Source organism: Nycticebus coucang, chromosome X, assembly GCF_027406575.1.
Source record: "Nycticebus coucang isolate mNycCou1 chromosome X, mNycCou1.pri, whole genome shotgun sequence".
Lineage (NCBI taxonomy): Eukaryota > Metazoa > Chordata > Mammalia > Primates > Lorisidae > Nycticebus > Nycticebus coucang.
The window spans coordinates 99,286,256-99,308,113 of NC_069804.1; the positions used below are offsets into that span (position 1 = coordinate 99,286,256).

Below are 21,858 nucleotides of genomic sequence, written 5' to 3' on the forward strand. Positions count from 1 at the left end.
AACACTAAATCAGTTATATTCACTGTAGCAGGAACTGTAGTTTTCCCAGCAACACTGCAAAGTTTCGTGGGTTTTCTTCACTCTTGAGTAGAGCATATATGAGTATTGGATAAGAGCTTAGAAATGAATTGAGAAATAATACTTGAAACAATTATAGTACAGAAGGTTGATTTACACAGAAAATTTCTAAAGAAAGGCATTAGTAAAAAAATCTTGTTATGTTTTTCAATCAAGTATAGAGCTGCTATAGTAAGCTAAGTAAGAGGATTTACATTTTGATTAATCTGAGCATTGGTGGGGGTGAACTAAGGGCCTGGGAAAACTTCAGAATTCAAGATTTGGAACTACCAGTCATAAATATTCATGGTGGCTATCAAGAAGTATGGGATAATTTTATCTTCTATATTTAATCTAATGCCTGGAACAAATTAACCTTGCATAAAGCACACATCTATATCTCTCTGTATAAATTTATATATACAGCTAATGAATGTAGCTTAATACAATTTCCTGACTAATTACCTCATCATTAATATATCCATAATATTAATAATTAGTGTAGTGTAGCTTTCATTTTCCATCCATGTAAACATGAAAGAGGTAAAGTCTCCATTTTTCTTTAAGGCTGCATAATATTCCATGGTGTATGTGTATCACAATTTATTAATCCATTTGTGGATCGATGAGCACTTGGGCTTCTTCCATGACTTAGCAATTATGAATTGAGCTGCAATACACATTCTGGTACAAATATCTTTGTTATGATGTGCTTTTTGGTCTTCTGGGTATATGCCCAGTAGAGGGATTACAGGATTGAATGGCAGATCTATTTTTAGATCTCTAAGTGTTCTCCATATCTCTTTGCAAAAGGAATGTAATGTATTAATTTGCATTCCCACCAGCAGGGCAAAAGTGTTCCCTTTTCTCCACATCCGCGCCAACATCTCTGATCTTGGGATTTTGTGATAGGGGCTAGTCTCACTGGAGTTTGATGGTATCTCAAAGTAGTTTGATTTGCATATCTCTGATGATTAAAGATGATGAGCATTTTTTCATATGTCTGAAGGCCATGCGCCTGTCTTCTTCACAGAAGTTTCTCTTGCTCAGCCTGTGATGGGATCCCTTGTTCTATTTTTGCTAATGCGTTTGAGTTCTCTGTGGATTCTGGTTATTAAACCTTTGTCGGAGACATAACCTGCAAATATCTTCTCCCATTCTGAGGGCTCTTTGCTTGCTTTACTTACTGTGTTCTTGGCCGTGCAGAAGCTTTTTAGTTTGATCAAGTCCCAGTAGTGTATTTTTAAAGCTGCTTCAATTGCCTGGGGGGTCCTCCTCATAAAATACTCGCCCAGACCGATTTTGTCAAGGAATTTCCCTGCAGTCTCCTCTAGAATTTCTATAGTTTCATGTCTTAAGTTTAAATTTTTGATCCAGTGAGAGTCTATCTTAGTTAATGGTGAAAGGTGTGGGTCCACTTTCAGTTTTCTACAGGTTGCCAGCCAGTTCATCCAGCACCATTTGTTAAATAGGGAATCTTTTCCCCACTGAATGTTTTTAATTGGCTTGTCAAAGATTAAATAACAGTAAACAGCTGGATTCATCACTTGGTTCTCTATTCTGTTCCAGACATCTACTTCTCTGTTTTTGTGCCAATACCATGCTGTTTGGATCACTATTGATTTGTAGTATAGTCTGAGGTCTGGTAGCATAATTCCTCCTGCTTTGTTTTTATTTCTGAGTAATGTCTTGGCTATTTGAGGTTTTTTCTGATTCCTATAAAACGAAGTATTATTTTTTCAAGATCTTTAAAGTATGGCAGTGGAGCTTTAATAGGGATTGCATTGAAATTATATATTCCTTTGGGTACTATAGACATTTTAACAATGTTGATTCTTCCCAGCCATGAGCATGGTATGTTTTTTCCATTTGTTAATATTTTCAGCTATTTCTTTTCTTAGAGTTTCATAGTTGTTTTTATAGAGATCTTTCACGTCCTTTGTTAGATAAATTCCCAAATATTTCATCTTCTTTGGCACTACTGTGAATGGGATAGAGTCCTTAACTGTTTTTTCAACTTGACTGTTGTTGATATATAAAGACTACCAATTTATGAATGTTGATTTTGTAACCTGAGACCCTGCTATATTCCTTGATCACTTCTAAGAGTTTTGTAGTAGAGTCCCTAGTGTTTTCCAGATATACTGTCATATCATCTGAGAAGAGTGAAAGTTTGATCTCTTCTGACCCTATATGGATACCCTTGATCACTTTTTCTTTCCTAATTGCAGTGGCTAAAACTTCCATTACAATGTTAAAAAGCAATGGAGACAATGGGTAGCATTGTCTGGTTCCTGATCTGAGTGGAAATGATTCTAATTTAACTCCATTCAATATGATATTGGCTGTGGGTTTGCTGTAGACGGTCTCTATCAGTTTAAGAAATGTCCTTTCTATACCGGTTTTCTTAAGTGTTCTGATCATGAAGGGATGCTGGATATTATCAAAAGCTTTTTCTACATCGGTTGAGAGAATCATATGGTCTTTGTTTTGTAATTTGTTTATGTGCAGGATTACATTTATAAATTTACGTATATTGAACCAGCCTTGAGACCCTGGGATAAAACCGACATGGTCATGATGTATAATTTGTTTGATGTGTTGCTAGATTCTGTTTGATAGGATCTTGTTGAATATTTTTGCATCTATATTCATTAGTGATATTGGTGTATAATTTTCTTTTCTTGTTTGATCTTTTCCTGGTTTGGGGATCAGGGTGATGTTTGCTTCATAGAACATGTTGGGTAGTCTTCCTTCTTTTTCTACATTTTGGAACAGGTTGAGTAATATAGGTACTAATTCCTCTTTAAAGGTTTGGTAGAATTCAGACGTGAAACCATCTGGTCCAAGGCTTTTCTTTTTAGGGAGGTTTTGTATGGTTGATGCTATTTCCGAACTTGATATGGGCCTGTTCAACATTTCCACTTGATTCTGGCTAAGACTTGGAAGGTGGGGTGCTTCCAAGTATCGGTCAATTTCCTTCACATTTTCAAATTTCTGAGAATAAAGTTTCTTGTAATTTTCATTAAGGATTTTTTGGATTTCTGAGGAGTCTGTTGTTATTTCGTATTTGTTGTTTCTGATTGATAAGATTAGAGATTTTACTCTTTTTTTCCTGATTAGGTTGGCCAATGGTTTATTTAATTTATTGACCTTTTCGAAAAACCAGCTTTTTGATTTATTGATCTGTTGTATTATTCTTTTGTTTTCAATTTCATTTAATTCTGCTCTAATTTTGGTTATTCCTTTTCTTCTACTGGGTTTGGGGTTGGTATGTTCTTCCTTTTCCAGTTGCTTGAGATATCCCATTAAGTTGTTAAATTCCTCTCTTTCCATTATGTTGCGGAAGGCTTACAGTACTATAAAGTTCCCTCTTAGAACTGCCTTTCCGGTGTCTCAGAGGTTATGATAGTTCATGTCTTCATTGTTGTTTTGTTCCAAAAAATTGGCGATTTCTTTCTTAATCTCATCTCTGACCCAGCTATCATTTAGCATAAGGTTATTTAACTTCCATGTTTTTGTATGAGTATGCAGATTCCTGTTGTTACTCATCTCAAGTTTTATTCCATGATGGTCCAGGAAGATGCAAGGAACAATTTCTATTCCTTTAAATTTACTGAGGTTAGACTTGTAACCTAAGTTGTGATAGATTTTGGAGTAAGTTCCATGGGCTGATGAGAAGTATGTGTATTCAGTTTTGTTGGGATGAAATGTTCTGTAGATGTCTGCTAAATCCAAATGTGGGATGGTTACGTTTCAATCTAAGATTTCTTTGCTCAGCTTCTTGTTGGAGGATCGATCCATCACTGCCAAAGGTGTGTTGAAATCTCCGACTATTATGGAGCTGGAGGAAATCAAGTTGCTCATGTCTGTTAGAGTTTCTCTTATAAATTGAGGTGCATTCTGATTGGGTGCATAGATATTAATAATTGAGATCTCATCATATTGAGTATTACCCTTAACAAATATGAAGTGACCATTCTTGTCCTTCCTGACTTTTGTTGGTTTAAAGCCTATTGTATCTGCAAATAAAATTGCAACACCTGCTTTTTTCTGATTAGCATTTGCCTGAAATATGGACAACCATCCTTTCACCCTGCATCTGTATTTGTCTTTTAAGTTAAGATGTGACTCTTGTATGCCACAAATATCTGGCCTGAGTTTTTGCATCCAATCAGCTAACCTATGCCTCTTTAGAGGGCAGTTTAAGCCATTCACATTAATGGAGAATATTGATAAGTCTAGTGAAGTTTTGGGTATCGAGTTTTTCAGAAGTCCTGTGGGCATTTTTAATCCTTTTACCAGTGTGGAATTTGGAGTTTGATCCAATGTTTCTGAGTGTGTTTACTTTTGTGGTATAGGATTGGGTTGGGCATTATGGAGGATAGGTCTGAGAATATCCTGAAGAGCTGGTTTGGTTATGGCAAATTTCTTCACAGATGAATGTCATTAAACTATTTAATTTATCCATCATAAATGAAACTCAGTTTAGCTGGATACAAGATCCAGGGTTGAAAGTTATTTTGCTTTAGGAGATTAAAAGTTGGTGATCACCCTCTTCTGGCTTGAAAAGTTTCAGCGGAAAGATCTGCAGTCATTCTAATATTCTTACCTTTGAAGGTAATGTTTTTTTTTCTCTTGGCTGCTTTGAGAATTTTCTCCTTCATATTAACTTTAGTGAAGTTAATTATGATATGCCTGGGGGATGTCTTATTGGGGTTGAGTCGTGCTGGGGTTCTGAATCTGTCCTTTATCTGAATTTCAGAATCTCTAGGCATGTCTGGAAAATTACCTTTCATAATTTCATGCAGAAGGACCTCTGTGCCCAGCGAGGCCACTTCATCTGTTTCTGGAACTCCTATGATTCAGATATTTCCCTTCTTCGAATTATCCCAGAGCTCTCTGAGAGAATGATCCATTTTTGCTCTCCATTTCTCTTCCTCTTTGAGAGTTTGGGAGCGTTCAAAGGCTTTATCTTTGATGTCAGAAATCTTTTCTTTTGCTTGCTCCATTCTGTTGCTGAGGAATTCTACTGTATTTTTCATATCTTTGAGGGCTGCAAATTCTTGCTTCAGTGTGTCTAAGTCTTTGGTGGTTTTGTCTTTAAATTCGTTAAATTCTTGAGACAGCTTTTGAATTTCTCCTGGAATTCCTAATTCCACTTTGTTAATCTTATCTGCAATCCAAATTCTGAATTCAATTTCTGACATCTCAGCCAGTTGTTTATGAATGGGATCTTCAGTTACATCTGCCATATCTTTCCTTGGGGGTGTTGATCTATTCTGGTTATTCATGTTACCAGAGTTTTTCCGCTGATTCCGCCTCATGATTGTTTTACTCCCTTTGATTTTTTCCCCTGGGGCTTTGTCGAGAGCCTGTACAGTGTTGTGGCCTGAGAAACTGTGGCCCTGTCTGGTGTGGTGGGGCTAAGTGTTTCTGTCTTGTTTTAAGCTGGTTTCTGTTCCACCCTAGTGAAACAGATACTTTGGATTGAAGTCTCAGCTGTGGAGAAATATCAGCAATTAAGTCACCCGTCCCCCCACCAGCACACTATTTAAAAAGAAAAATCAAACCTTCCTACCACTGTGCACCCAGGGCACCACCTGATTTGTCCTCAGGCGATTGGTTCAGTTCAAAAGTTCCAAATCAATTGTCTCAGTCTGCACCTGTCTCGGGTGAGAGAGTTTAAGAGGTCTCTGGGAACTGGATCACAGGGGTCTGGTGACTACTCTGGTGTGGCTTGCTCCAGTGCTGCGTGGAGTCAGGAGAAGCCACCCAGCCAATAGATCAGTCTGGGAAGGTTGATGCCTCCTTCCCCACCTTGCACCACTTCACACCCAGTCACTGATAGCCCTGCAGTTGGCTGACCCAGTTGCCTGTAGTGAATCGGTATTCCAGGAGTTTGCACCTGCCTGAATCACAAGGAAGTCTGCCAGGCTGCTGCGCTCTGCCTCTCTCCAGCAGGAGGTGGTGAGGCCTTAGAACCTCGGGCACTTGATGAAGGTTGAGGGGTTTTCACTCAGGTCCAGTCTCGCCCCTGATTAATGTTACTCACAGAACATAAGAGAACAACTCTGCGGTTCCCCTGCAGAAGAGAAGCTGAATTGAGTTCCAAATCAGCTTGTCTTTGCTCTTGTATTATCTATAGGCTGACGATCCCCTGAGGGCCAGGTGCATCTTAGGTTTAGTAAAGTGGACCTCTGGGTCAGCCCCGCCCTGGGAGTTTACCTGGTTTGCAAGTTGGAGGTGCCTCAGGCAAACTCAGAGTCTCTGGTTTCCCAGGGAGACGAGGGTGTGGCTTCAGAATATGCGGTATTGAGCCATATTGCTAGCAAAAGAGGGCTGCTGATTTATGGCTCAGGCAACTGCTGCTCCAGTGTAGCTCCCTTCTGGTCAACCGTCCTCTCTCTGCTCCCATACCCCAGAGTCTGCACCGACTGGCTGTAGCCCAGCACTGTCTACACCCCTCAAGCAATCGCCCAAGGGTCTGGACCCCTGGGGGACAGGCCTCCATACCTTCGAGTGAGAGCAGAGGGGAGTGCAGGGATCACTGGAAGCCTGGGGTTGCGGGCAGAGACCACACACAGCTTTACACAGTTTTATGCCTGGCCATGTATTCACCAAAAGATGGCTGTCGCACTGTGCCTCAGGGAACTGCCACTCCGGTGCAGTCCCCTCTTCACCGACCTATGTGGACTGGCCTCCAGACCCCAGTGTGAGTGAAGGTGAGAGCTGGGAGCTCAGAATTCCAGGTAGAGACAATATACAGTTTATACAGTTTTATGCCTGGCAGGAGGACGCCGTGGCACACTAGTAGGGGAGGTAGGTCCAGTTTTTAGAGGGTCTCTCCCATGGAGTGTAGTGGGAGGACCTTTAAACTCTGCCCATTTGTTTGTGGGGCACTCTGAGCCGTTCTCATGGGGGAGGGGACTCCTGTCCATTTGGTGATAGATTTTGTACCTTTTGTTTGTATCCTTGTGGTCGCAGCTCACCTCAGCAGGGTTTACGTCCGTTCTACAACCTTCTCTCTTAGTGCAGCTCAAATCCACCAGGTTACTTGCTGAATTTTTGTCCTTTAACTCTCCTTCTGGATGGGAGCCTCTGTGGAAAGCTGGCTTCAGTCAGCCATCCCATCTTGTCTCCTCCCAGATGTTGATATTTTAATAGGGATATCATTGAACCTGGAAATTGCTTGAGAGGTATGGACATTTTAACTTTGCAAGCATACCATTTACTGACATTAACTATATTCATATTTCCATTCAAACATCATTACCAGCCATCTCTACCATTTTTTAATCAGGTCAAACTAAGATTCTTAACCCATAAAACAATAAATTTCCATTTATGTTTCCCTTCAGCCACTGAAATCCACCATTCTACTTTGTTTTTCTGAATTTGACTTTTTTAATACATCGTAAAAGTGAAAACATAAATGTATGCATGTGTATAACATTTTGTCTGTTAATTCATCAATGGGCAATTGGGTTGCTTTCAATGTTTTGTGCCTGTGAAAAATGCTTCAATGAACATAGTTTCAAACATACCTGTTTTTGAAAATACCTGTTTAAAACCTTGCTTTCAAGTCTTTTGCCTGTACAGCAAGAATTTTAATTATTGGATATATGGTAATTTTACTTTTAATTATTTTAGGGAACTGCCATGGTGTTTTCCAAAGTGGCTGCACCATTTTTTATTCCCAACGAATAAACAAAAGAGAATTTATTCACATTTTCACTTACATTTGTTTTTTTCTGTTTCTGTTTGTTTAAATAATGGCCATCCCAAGGGGTTTGAATTGGTATTTCATTGCGATTGTGTTTTACATTTTTCTAATGATTAATGATGTTGAGCCTCTTACCAGGTGCTCTTGGTCATTTGCATGTCTTCTTCAGAGGAATATATTCAAGTATTTTGAACATTTTTTTCATTGAGTTTTTTGTTGTTGCTGTTGTTGAGTTATAGAAGGTTTTTATATATTTTGGAAATAAAGCTTTTATCAGATATATAATTTGCAAATAGTTTCTCCCATTTCCTTAGTTTCCTTTTCACTATATTAATGTCCTTTGATATGCATGCATTTTTAATTTTGATGTTTTTTATTTTATCTCTTTTTCATGTTAACTGTACTTTCCATGTCATTTCTGAGAAATGAGTAGCAAATCCAACTGCATGAAGCTTTTCTTCTATATATTCTTCTAAGAGTTTTAAAATTGTAACTTTTACATTCTGGCCTTTGGTCCATTTTTAGTTATTTTTTATATACAGAATAAAGATTCACATTTATTTTCTTGCTAGTGGGTAACCAAGTTTCCCATTACCATTGTAGAGAAAAGACTCTTTCTCCATTGAATGGTATTAGAACAATTGTTAGAATATCATTTGTTGTGTAGGTATGAGTTTATTTCTAGGATCTCTATTCTGTGCCCTTGATCTTTATATCTGTCTTTATGCCACTACTGCACAATTTTGATTAGTGCAACTTTGTAATAAGTTTATGAATTAGGAAGTGTAAGACTTCCACCTTTTTTTATTTTCAAGATTTTTTTGGCTGCTCTGGATCTCTTGCGATTCTATGTGTAGTGAGAATAAATTTTTTCATTTCTGAAAGTGTCATTTGTGTTTATATAGGAATAGCATTGAATCTGTAAATCACATTATATAGTATCAACACCTTTAAAATATTGAGTCTTTGAATCTATGAGCCAGAAATATCTTTCCTTTTATTGTACACCTTCCTTAATTTCTCCTTTTCCAGTTTGGATGACTTTTATTTCTTTTTCTTGTCTAATTGTTTTAGTTTAAATATTCTAATTGTATGTGAATAGAAGTTGTAGGAGTGGGCACTTTGTCTTGTTCCTGTAGTATTAGCTGGTAATGCCATCTGGTCCTAAGTTTTTCTTTAGATAGTTTGTATTACTGATTTAATCTTCCTTTTCTTTATTGCTATTGTTCTATTCACATTTTATTTTTTATCATGTTTCAATTTTAGGAGATTATGTGTGTCTAGAAATATGTCCATTTCCTCAATTTTATCTCAATTGTTGGTGTATAATTTCTCACGGTAATTTCTTATAATCCATTTTTAGTGTAAAATTGGTAGTAATTCCCCTTTCCTTCTGATTTTACCTATATGAGTCTTCTCTCTTCTTACTCAACCTGGTTTAATGTTTATCAATTTTGTTTATATTTCACATAGATAACTCTTGGTTTCATTGACTTTCTCTATTGTTTTTTTATTCTCTATTTTATTTGCTGTAATCTCTATTATATTTATGCTTCCTTCTGCTAGGTTTGTGTTTAGCTTACTCATCTTTTTTGCAGTTTATTTTTTCTTTTTCTTTCTTTCTTTCTTTCTTTTTTTTTTTTTTTTTTTGAGACAGAGTCTCACTTTGTCACCCTCAGTACAGTGCTCTGGTATCACAGCTGATAGCAACCTCCACCTCTTGGGCTTAGGTGATTCTCTTGCCTCAGCCTCCCTAGTAGATGGAATTACAGGCACTTGACACAATGCCCAGCTTTTTTTGTTTGTTTGTTTTTTGCACTAGTCACTTCTGTTTTAGCTGGCTGGAGCCAGGTTCAATCTCCCCACCCTCAGCACATGGGGCTGGGGCTCTACCCACTGAGCCACAGACACCACCCTTTTTTCTAGTTTCTTACATTTAAATTTTGGCTGTTTATTTGCAATCTTTCTTTTGTTTTAATACAAGCATTTACAGGTATCAAGTTTCCTCAGAGCCTTGCTTTCTTGGCATTCCACAGGATTTGGTATGCCATGCTTTCATTTCCATTTGTCTTATAATGTTTCCTAATTTCACTTATGATTTCTTCCTTGGTCCATTGGTTGTTTAACAGTGTGCTTTTTTTTTTTTTTCTTATTCCACATATTTGTTGAGTTTCAAGATTTACTTCTGCAGTTGACTCTTAAGTTTCTTTTCTTTTTTTTTTTTTTTTTGTAGAGACAGAGTCTCACTTTACTGCCCTTGGTAGAGTGCCGTGGCGTCACACGGCTCACAGCAACTTCCAGCTCTTGGGCTTAGGTAATTCTCTTGCCTCAACCTCCCTAGCAGCTGGGACTACAGGCGCCCGCCACAACGCCCGGCTATTTTTTTGTTGTAGTTTGGCCGGGGCTGGGTTTGAAACCACCACCCTCGGTATATGGGGCCAGCGCCTTACTCACTGAGCCACAGGCGCCGCCCGACTCTTAAGTTTCTTTCCAGAATGATGAGAAAAGATATCTTACATGTTTTTCGTCTTTTAAAAATGTAAATAGCTGGGCGTTGTGGTGGGCGCCTGTAGTCCCAGCTACTCGGGAGGCCGAGGCAAGAGAATGCTTAAGCCCAGGAGTTGGAGGTTGCTGTGAGCTGTGTGATGTCACGGCACTCTACCGAGGGCCATAAAGTGAGACTCTGTCTCTACAAAAAAAAAAAAAAAAAAAAAAGTATTAAGACTTGTTTTGTAGTCTAACATGTGGTGTATTCTGGAAAATGTTTGATATTTAAATAAGAAAAATGTGTTCTTTTCTTGGGTATACTGTTCACAAGAGGTACAGTAGTCTATAATGTGGTTGACTTCCTCTATGTACATTAATCTTCTGTCTGATTGTTCTATCCATTATTGAAATGGGGAGATGGAAACACCCCTCACCCCGCTGTTATTGTAGAGCTTTCTTTTACTCTTTTCAACTCTGTCAATGTTTGTTTTATAGATTTTTGAGCTCTCATGCTGGTTTACATATGCTTCTTATTTCCTGAATTAACCTTACAATCCATTGGCTCTCTGTTTTTGTCTCTACATCCATTTTGTCTAATATTAGTGTAGCCATCCTTCCATCTTTTGAAAACTATTTGCATGGAATATCTTTTTTTCATCTGTTCATTTTTGACCTATGTATGCTCCTAGAACTAAAGAAAGTCCATTAGAAATGATATACTGTTGGATCATCTTTATTCTCATCCACTATGCCAAAGTATGCTTTTTTATTGGATAGTTTTAATACATTTACATCTAAAGTAACTACTAATAGGGAAGGATCTATTGCTACTTTGCTTCTTGTTTTCTGTTGTCTTACATATCTTTTTCATTTTTCATTTTCTCTCTCATTGTGTCTTTGTGTTTAGTTGATTATTCATAGCAACAAATTTTGATTCTTTTCTCAATTTCTTTTATATATATTTTATAGTTATTTGTTATTATGGAGATTTCACATAATGCTCTAAAGGCTTACTAATATATTTTAAAGTGATACCAAGATAACTTCTTTTGTTTTAAGGCAAGTGTGAAACAAAGTTTATTGAGAAAGGGAAAGGTTTATAGAGCAAAATATGCTCACGATAGACAGCAAACGGGCCCCCATTGTCACAACAAAGAAAAGGCAATGAGGCTCCATCTTAACTTCTATCACATCAAAATAGATTACTCTGCCCTTTCCCATGTTAGTTATTAATGTCACAAATATTTTATTTATTTCTATTTTGTATACCAGTAAACATATTTAAAATTATTTTTATGCTTTTGTCTTTTAAATGCTGTAGAAGACTAAAAAGTGAAATTATAAGCCAAAATTACCATAATACTGTTGCTTAATATTTTTTCATGCATTTACCTTTACTAGATAACTTTATATGTTTATAATTAAGATTTATTGTATAAGATCCTTTCACTACAACTTGAGGGATTCCATTTACCATGTCTTATAGGACAGTTCTAGTAGGAATGAACTCTTTTACTCATCTCTATGCTAGGAAGGTGTTAATTTCTCCCTAAGTTTCTTTTTAATTTTATTCTTTTAATTTTAGATTAATAGGAGTGTATAATGATTAGATTACATAATTTGTGTTTGTAGGATTAAGTCAAAGTATTGTTTCTTTGTCTTTGACCTTTGAAATTTTGATTATAATGTGTCTTTGTGCGGACTTTTAGCTATTTTTTTTTGTTTTTCCATACCTTTTTCTTCTTCTTCTGAGATTCCCACAATGCATATATTGGTCCCCTAGATGTTGTCACATAAATTTCTTAGACTTTAGTCACTTTCCTTCATTTCTTTTGCTCCTTTGACTTGATAATTTCAGATGAACTGTTTCCAGGTTTATTTATTCTTTCTTTTGACATTAAAGTCTTCTCTTGAACTAATGTAATGTCTTTTTCAATCCAGTGCTTTTATGTTTTAGCTCCAAAATTTTTGTTTGATTCATATATTTTTCCCTTGTTGACATTCTTATTCAGTTCATATGTCATTTATTATTTTTTATGTATTTCATTTAGTGTTGAGCAAAGGCAGTTATATAATTGTCTTGAAAGTAGTATCCCTCTATTTATACAGGGACAGTTTCTAGAGATTTATCTTGTTCTTTTCAATAGACATTGTTTTCTCCATTTTCTTGTATGCCTTGTGAGTTTTTGTTGAAAATTGGTCATTTGAGAAAGCAGACACATCTCCAAATCTTTGAAGATTGGAAAGACCATCACTATTTAGCAGGTCATGTTCTGTGCCTTGTATCAGTCCAACATTAAGGCTTGATTTCTTTTTTTCATTTATTTTATGGGCATGCTTATTTTCCATACCACTATGTGTATGCATGTGTGTGTGTGTATGTTTGTATTTGATTCCTCAAATATATGACTAATTTTAAATGTCTAAATTTCAATAAGAGTCTGATCCCCAGGCTTGGCATCTGTAGCTCAAGTGGCTAGGGCACCAGCCACATACACCAGAACTGACAGGACTGAATCCAGCCTGGGCCTGCCAAACAACAATGACAACTACAACCAAAAAATAGCCAGGCAATGTGGCAGGAACCTGTAGTCCCAGCTACTTGGGAGGCTGAGGCAAGAGAATCACTTAAGCCCAAGAGTTTGAGGTTGCAGTGAGCTGTGGTGCACCAGCACTCTACTACCCAGGGTGATAGCTTGAGATGCTGTCTCAAAACAAACAAACAAAAAAAAAGAGTCTTATCCCTGCTGCTTCTCAGGGTCTGTGATATTCTATTCTATTACTAAATCCATAACCTTTTGCCCTATTTGCCTGCACATCAGCAGTCTCCATTCCTACATCACTTCATGCTTAGAGAAAGTATGGCAAGGGCAAAAAACTGCATAAAATTTTCTACTGGCTTGAGTGTGCCTTTTTTTTTTTGTAGAGACAGAGTCTCACTGTACCGCCCTCGGGTAGAGTGCCGTGGCGTCACACGGCTCACAGCAACCTCTAACTCTTGGGCTTACGCGATTCTCTTGCCTCAGCCTCCAGAGCAGCTGGGACTACAGGCGCCCGCCACAACGCCCGGCTATTTTTTGGTTTTCAGTTTGGCCGGGGCTGGGTTTGAACCCACCACCCTCGGCATATGGGGCTGGCGCCCTACTCACTGAGCCACAGGCGCCGCCCTTGAGTGTGCCTTTTTATAAACTGGGCATTCACTTCATTGTTTTGGATCTTTCATTTCCAGAACTCCTATAAACTAATTTTAGCCAGTCACTGTTTATTAGTTTTTCTGGAGTGAATGAAGTCTGGAGCATTCTAATCTGTCTAGTCTGCCACCTTAAGACATCATTTCCCAGTTGATGCTACATTGACAACATGATAAAAACCACATGAAAATCAGTATGAGTTGCTTGTGTATTTAAAAGATAAAAGTTATGACTCTCTGCCTTTTATTTATGTCCCAAAGAATGATACTGGAACTATATGTAATGAAAACTGGAAAAGACCTTGGAAATCTAGTGCATCCTTGTCACTTTACAGAAGTGGATGTTGAGACTTTCTCTGGTTAAATGAAAAGTAAATATTGGTAAAAGATTTCTTGCATAAATGTAGACTTTATAAAAATATGAAAGCCATAATATTTGACTTTCCATTTGCTATAAAAATCAAAATTTTGCCATATTACATCAGAACTACTGATAACATTAAACATTTGATCAATAGTCTCTACTTTTATTCAGACAGAATTGCATCTTACATACCAGATTTTAAGTATTTATTGTTTGTGAGTAAGTATGTACCTATGGAGAATATTTTCTTTATAAAAAAAAAAATTCCCAAAGAATACAATAGACTCAACAGTTGTTATAACAACACTATAAGAAATTGAAAGGATAGATTCCACTTAAATGTTAAATTAACTAGATAATTTATTAATGCTTTTGTACATAAAAACAGGTTATAGGTAGCACACAATTCACAAAAGTTTGGATATAAGCTGTCAGAGAATGTATACATACACACAAAAAATCCATACTTGTATTTAAAAAAATTAAGTGTAACTTTTATTATAAGTAATGAAATAAAGTAAATTAAGAATTTAATTCTATTTATGCCTGTAAAAATATCTGTAGTTCTATGCCTAAGAACAATGTACTACAGCTTCTTTATAAGGCCTTTCATAATAGAGAAGAATAGATTACCTCCTATAATGTAAATCAATAATATCAGGAGTTAATATATTCAGGATAACAAGATTTCATCAAAGGTGCAAACAAATCCATGTCAAAAATAATTATGTTACCTTAATATTTCACTAATACTTAAAACAATATATGGCAAATTCCTGTTCTTTACATAAATATTACAAGCTATGTAAAAGGATTTATGTAAAATAATGCAATATTATAAAAAATCATATCTAATAAGTAAGAGGCCATAAAGATTTATTATTATGGCTTGGGGCCTGTGGCTCAAGCGGCTAAGGCGCCAGCCACATACAACTGAGCTGGCGGGTTTGAATCCAGCCTGGGCCAGCCAAACAACAATGACGGCTGCAACTAAAATAATAGCCGGGTGTTGTGGCAGGCACCTGTAATCCCAGCTATTTGGGAGGCAGAGGCAGGAGAATTGCTTGAGCCCAGAAGTTGGAGTTTGCTGTGAGCTGCGATGCCATAGCACTCTACCCAGGGTGACAGATTGAGGCTCTGTCTCAAAAAAAAGATTTATTATTACAAAAATTACATCTGACTTTACAAAAATTACATCTACTACATATCAAAAAAATAAATCATCAGTTCAGCGCCCATAGCTCAGTGGTTAGGGCACCAGCTACATGCACCAGGGCTGGTGGGTTCAAACTCAGCCAGAGCATGCTAAACAACAATGAAAACAATAACAAAAAAAGAGCCAGACATTGTGGCCGGTGCCTTAGTCCCAGCTACTTGAGGCTGAGGCAAAAAAATAGCTTAAGCCCAAGAGTTTGAGTTTGCTATGGGCTGTGATGTACAGCACTCTTCCGAGGGTGACATAGTGAAACTCTGTCTCAAAAAAAAAAAAAAAATACTACTACTAATAATAAATCATGTAAACGTATTTAAGAAATAAATATTTAAATATGTAGAATAATATAAATCATAATATAAACCTTTATAATAGCATTTTTGTAATAAATACAAATAGGAATCTTTATGCACACTACAACTGTGCTTTTTTTTCTATTGTAGTTTGGAGGCTTTTTGTTGAGCTTTAATGGTGTAATTTGTGTGACATTAGCTTGGTTCCCCATATGTGTATGGAACTACATCAGTAGATTCAGTTGAAAGAAAGTGTGCATTTCATAGGGAAAAATTGTGTAATATGTAAACTTTTTAATGAAATCACCATTATCATTCTCTTTAATATGCCAAAATTCTTCTAGATTTACTTTTTGAATTCTTGAAATTATGGAATAATGGGTTGAAAGTGAAAAGAAATAGCCTGCAGATTTTAGCATTATAGATTGTTCACTGTAAAACTAGCCTTATAGTGGCTTAAAAGGTCTATATAAATTTAAATAAGCATTTACACTTACCACTAAAAATTTAGACTCAATTTATATTGTATGATATAAAAATGTTCATGGTAGGGTGTTGCCTGTGGCTCAGTGGGTAGGGCGCTGGCCCCATATACTGAGGGTAGTGGGTTCAAACCTGCAAACTGCCACAAAAAATAGCCAGACATTATGGCAGGTGCCTGTGGTTCCAGCTACTCGGGAGGCTGAAGCAAGAGAATCGCCTAAGCCCAGGAGTTGGAGGTTGCTGTGAGCTGTGTGACACCACAGCACTCTACTGAGGGCGATAAAATGAGAGTCTGCATCTACAAATAATAATAATAATCATAATTAATTAATTAATTAAAAAAATAAATAAAATGTTCATGGTAGACTACAAAATTAAATATTTGGGTACATTCTCTATAATTAAATGTTTAACTTTATTTGCTAATGTAAATGTTTCTAAATTTGCTGATTTTTTGCATTCAGAAACTCTTTACATGTACTATTATAAAAATATGTATCATGTAGTAGTTAAAAGTATTGAAGTAGGTGTAAGACAGATATGAGTTTGAATTTGACATCTACTATTTAGTAGTGTGTGACCTTGATCCATTCACTTTATATGTCCAAATATTAGTCTCCTCATGTGTAAATAAGGATAATAATAGGATCATATCCATAGGATACAAGATAAGAAAAAATGCACTTAACATATTGCCAAGTGCTTAATAGTAGTTCCAGCTATTTTTGGTTTTATCAGTATTATTGCTATAATCAATGTTATTGTTAAAATTAGTATTATTTTTTATTAACATCACTCCCCATATTGTCATTTTCCTTTAAAATACCTTGGGAAAATGGCAATTTCTAAAGTATAATTTTCAAAAAGTAAAAAATCACAGCTTTCATACAAACTTAAAATAATATATTTTATGCATGTAATAAAATGCCATATGTAACACTTTACTATCTACAAATACTATGTATCAATAAAAACTTTTTAAAAATATAAAATGAACATGTGTCATTTTATGTGATTCATTGATTAATAAAGTAACCCTTAAATGTTAAAACCAGTTCAAAAGAGTACTTGAAGAAAAAAAATTAGACAATTAAGAATGCTGAAAAGAATCTTAATAGATACAAAACTAGCTGGAATCATACAGGAAAATATAATGAGATCTTTGGGAATCATTACTGCAACTTAATTTCTACACATACTAAATTGTGAAACAGTCTTGTTACTATAAAGGCAATCAAAGGTGCACATTTTATGGAATCAGATGATCCTCATTTCCAACCCTTGAATAATTTTCCAAATACTGATTTTTTTCTAAAACACCTTTGGCCTACCTAGTATCTTAGGAGTCTCCTATCCAATTATTTAACATAATCATTTAAATGAAAGGTTTCTAAATCCATCACACTGGTTGGTTCAGGGGTTACTATTACTATAATGTTAATGAGGCAAATGTGGTAAATAAACAGATTATCTCCAATCAAGTATGAAATAAATCTGCAGCAAATTCTCTTGAATTCAGTCTCAGTTTTATTTTCACTAGAATATTTATAGTTATGTTCAAAGTAAGAGTAAACATAAAAGCAAAAGAGAAAAAGAGATGAGCTATAATATTTTACTTTGAATAGGATGGCTAACCTTCTCTTTAGTAATTTTTCCTGTGCGTCATTACAAATGGTAACCATATTGCCAAATTTTTGTTAAAAAGAATTGACATTTCCAAATTCCTCTCATTACTCAAGCATTATCCAGGAAACGTTAACATTAGCCATATTTTGAGCATTAATCCTAATGCTCACACAGAAATGTCTTGGGTCTTCCCATGCAAATCTATAAGTAAATCTGTGATTTTTGGTTCACCATTCATGTATGTATGTATCTTGAATGTTAGCAGAGCACAGCATCAATTAACAATATCTGTTGTTCTGCAGATCCAGCCTAGCTATAGAATACAGCTTGGAGGCTCTATTTATGAGTTTACTTTAAAATATGAGGTATAAGAATTAAAGATTACATGGTACATGACACTCAATAGTACACAATGGGTATTGAGGTTGTCTTAACTATGTTGATTGTGATAGTTTTAAAAAATTGAGGATGTGAGGCCAAGCTCAGAAAAAAGCTGAGATTAGATTATTTAGAATATCATTAAAGAGATAAAAGCAGAAATTAGAGTGAGTAATAGAAGTAAGTAAATTGGTTGAAGGTGGCAAATGCAAATTTCTTTTCTAAAAAAAAGTATTTTATTTTATAAATACTTTATAAATAAGTCAATATAAAATCAAAGAGCATTTTCATATACAATTATATCAGTTTCCTTTATTGTTCACCTTTTAGATGTTAGTGTTCTACATATATATATACATAGTAAAAAATTCTAGAGTGAATTCTAATTAATATTACTTAATGAATTATCTTTTGTTTCACTTACTAAAAATGAGCATTATCCATATTAAAATGGAAAAAATATAATCCTAGGCTGATGTAAGGATTAATAATAACTCTCAGAAGAAAGAAAGGGTACCACTATGGCCATTCTAACTGACAGCAGTATTAAAGCCAGGGTACCACATTTTATAAAGCAAAACTAAAACAAAGGGAAATTATGCATAGGTTTACTTTAAAATGTGAGATCTCATAAACAGAATCAGACATCACATATATGACTTTCATGAACAAAAATAAGAAAAAAAACAGAAGCTATTCAATCTGAATATTAGAGAAGAAAAAGCATTGTTTATATAATGTTGGGAACATGATATGTGAAATTTATTCAAAGAGAATGAGTACTGGTTAAAGAAACATATAGTATCATGGATGGAAAATTATTATTATTTATATACTTTCAGAGACCTCTGGTAGCTGAGGAAAATTTTTTCATGTATATATCTGTACTATTTCTTAGTCAACTTATACTTGCTATTTATAATGCATTTTAATTCTGTGTTTAATATATTTATACATGTTATTAATGTCTTTTATTTTCCACTGTAAGGCTATCAGACTCCCCCTTTCAATTGTCTTTCTAAACCTTTTAAGGTATGATCCAAAAAATGATTCATGGTCAACTGTGGCACCTCTGAGTGGTCCTCGAGATGCTGTTGCTGTGTGCCCTCTGGGAGAAAAGCTATATGTGGTTGGAGGATATGATAGATATACTTATTTGAACACTGTTGAGTCATATGATGCACAGAAAAATGAATGGAAAGAGGTAATCTCATAAAGCATTCATTTTAGTATATTTCAGGTTTTAATAGTTTTTTCAAATGTATTTTTGGAATTAATTCTACTCTGTTTCTCTTTACGGCATAACCAGATCTCTTAGTGAAATTTAGAATAGGTGCTTTATTTATGCCTTAGAAAATTACTAGTTGTTCATTAACAGGATCCCTCAGTACCTATATTAAAGGAGATAAACAATTCTCTTGACTTTATGAGAGCAATCCCTTCACAGAAAAGAAGAGAATAGATTCATTAATTCAACAGCTTTATCCTCATTAACTTTCTATTTAGGTATTATGACTTGAGAAGGAAAGGCCAGTATCTTTCCACAAATGTTTGCCCTTTTTATTGGCTGGTGCCCAGGAACAGAGTCTTCAATAGTCTCTTTACTGAGAATGTGTAAACAGAATACTCCTAAATCCTTCAGTTAGTCAAGGAATTTAGTGAACAGTAAGAGTCCAGAATTATAATTTCTCAAAAATTTTTGGTATCTATCTGATAGAAAAAAAAATTGCAAGGAGGGCACACAAAGGAGCATTGGAATGGCATCTTGGAGATGTTAAAGATCAATCTTGACTTTTATGACAGTCTTACTGAAAGTCCTCGGCATATTTTAAAATATCTACTGGTTTTATAGCAGTACTGAGTACATTGGATTTTTTTTTTTCCATTCCTGAGATACTTTACTAAGAAGAACAGTACTCAGTAGATATTTTAAAATACGCCCAGGACTTTCAGTAAGACTGTCATAGTTATAACCTAAGAATAGGGAGAAAGGGGAAAGGGAGGGGTGGGAGGGGGAGGGAGGGGGAAGGAGGGGGATTAATGGGATTACACCTGCGGTGCATTTTACAAGGGTATATGTGAATCCTAGTAAATGTGGAATGTAAAGGTCTTAGAAAAATAACTAAGAAAATGCTACAAAAGCTATGTCAACTAATGTGATGAAAATGTGTCAAATGATCTATGAACCAAGTGTATGGTGCCCCACAATCATACTAATGTACACAGCTATGGTTTAATAAAAATAAATTTAAAAAAATAAAATAAAAATAAAAAAAAAGAAGAAGAATTTCCAGTTCCATCCATGTAAACATAAAAGAGGTAAAGTCTTCATCGTTTTTAATGCTGCATAGTATTCCATGGTATACATATGCCACAATTTATTGATCCATTCCTGGGTCGATGGGCTTCTTCCATGATTTAGCAATTATGAATTGAGCTGCAATGAACAATCTGGTGCAAATATCTTTGTTGCCAAGTGATTCTTGGCCTTTTGGATATACTCCTAGTAGAGGAATTGCAGGACCAAATGGCAGGTCTACATTTAGGTCCCTGAGTGTTCTCCAAACTTCTTTCAAAAAGGAATGTACTACGTTGCATTCCCACCAGCAGTGCAGAAGTATTCCCTTTTCTGATGGGAAGGAAGGGGGGTGGTTTGATAGAGAGAGGGTTAATAGTGGGACCACACCTATGTAGCATATTACAATGGTACAAGTGAAATCTATCATGTATTGAGCACAAATGTCTTAACACTGTGATTAAGTAAATGAGGTGAAAGCTAGGCTAATTTTGCTTATGTAAACCCTCCAATTTGTACAAATAATCAACACATTGAATCCCACAAAGGCATAAATGTATTCATGATTTTGTATATATGACTTAATAAAAAAATAAAGCATCTACTTGTATTTTATCAATTAAATAATGTGTTCATAAAAAAACAAAGTATGACTAACTTTTCACCATATCCACAAACAGGCAACCTTAGAATTGATACCTACCGTCACCTTTCCTTATACTAACTTCATGCTACTCTGCATTCTATAGGGTGCAACTAAATAATTGCAGTTCAAAATAATTAAGTGTTAATATAAAGAAAGCTGATAATAGGTTTCTTAATATCTCTCTTCCCAACAATATGACTTATATGGACTCTCAGAAACTCTAAAATCTCACTATGTAGATAGCTCCTTACCTTATCACTGCTTAGGGACAATGAGAAATGAAAGAAAAAAATAGCAAACAAGGGGGTTAGGTTAAATACAATAATAAAAACTTTTGAATAAGCGTGTGGAATTTATATTTCTGAACATTTACACCAATAGCTAAGAGACCAAGATTATCCTCCTGGCTCTGTCACTGTTTCATTGTGTGATATTAGAAAAGAGAAAAAGAACTAATAACACACAGTAATATTATAAATATTATGTGCCAAATCCTTATCATTCCTTATTTCACTTAATGTTCACAAAAATTTGAAGGATGAGTATAATTTTTTGTAATTTTTCAAGTGATGAAATTATCAGAAAGGTGAAACATACCTAAGATTACCTGATCCTCAAACTAATATCTATATCATTCTAAAGGCTATGTTTTCTTTTTTTTTTTCACCGCAGTACACTCATTTCTTGGCCCCCAATTTTGCTTACCTTTATACAAGGTAAAGTTAGACCACAATAAATAAGGACTTTTTCAATTTCAACATTGTATATTATTATAAAATAATAATTCAAACATTTTTATTTTCTTTTCTTGTTTTTGTTTTAGGAAGTTCCTGTTAACTTTGGAAGAGCTGGTGCATGTGTTGTGGTTGTAAAGCTACCTTAAAATTATCAGTTAATGAAACTGAAAATTTTGAAGAAATATAATAGAAAGAAGAATGAAAACACATTATTTAAACACGTTCTGTACTGCAATCAATATCAAATTAGAGAATCATTGTGCTGTTTGAATATGTAGCCATAATTGCTCTCATATATGAATCCAACAAAAGATTTTAAACATGAGTTACATAAGTGTTAAGTGTATGTGTTGTTACAGCTG

The 21,858-nt window shown here is 35.3% G+C and overlaps 1 protein-coding gene across 1 annotated transcript in view; it reads left to right on the plus strand.

Moving 5' to 3' along the window:
* KLHL4 (kelch like family member 4) overlaps nt 1-21,642 on the plus strand; it is a 57,902-nt gene extending 36,260 nt beyond the window's left edge. The window contains 3 exon segments of the mRNA XM_053579045.1: nt 9,768-9,825; nt 18,850-19,021; nt 21,583-21,642. Coding sequence (XP_053435020.1) covers nt 9,768-9,825; nt 18,850-19,021; nt 21,583-21,642 — 290 coding nt within the window.
* The last annotated feature ends 216 nt before the right edge of the window (nt 21,643-21,858 follow it).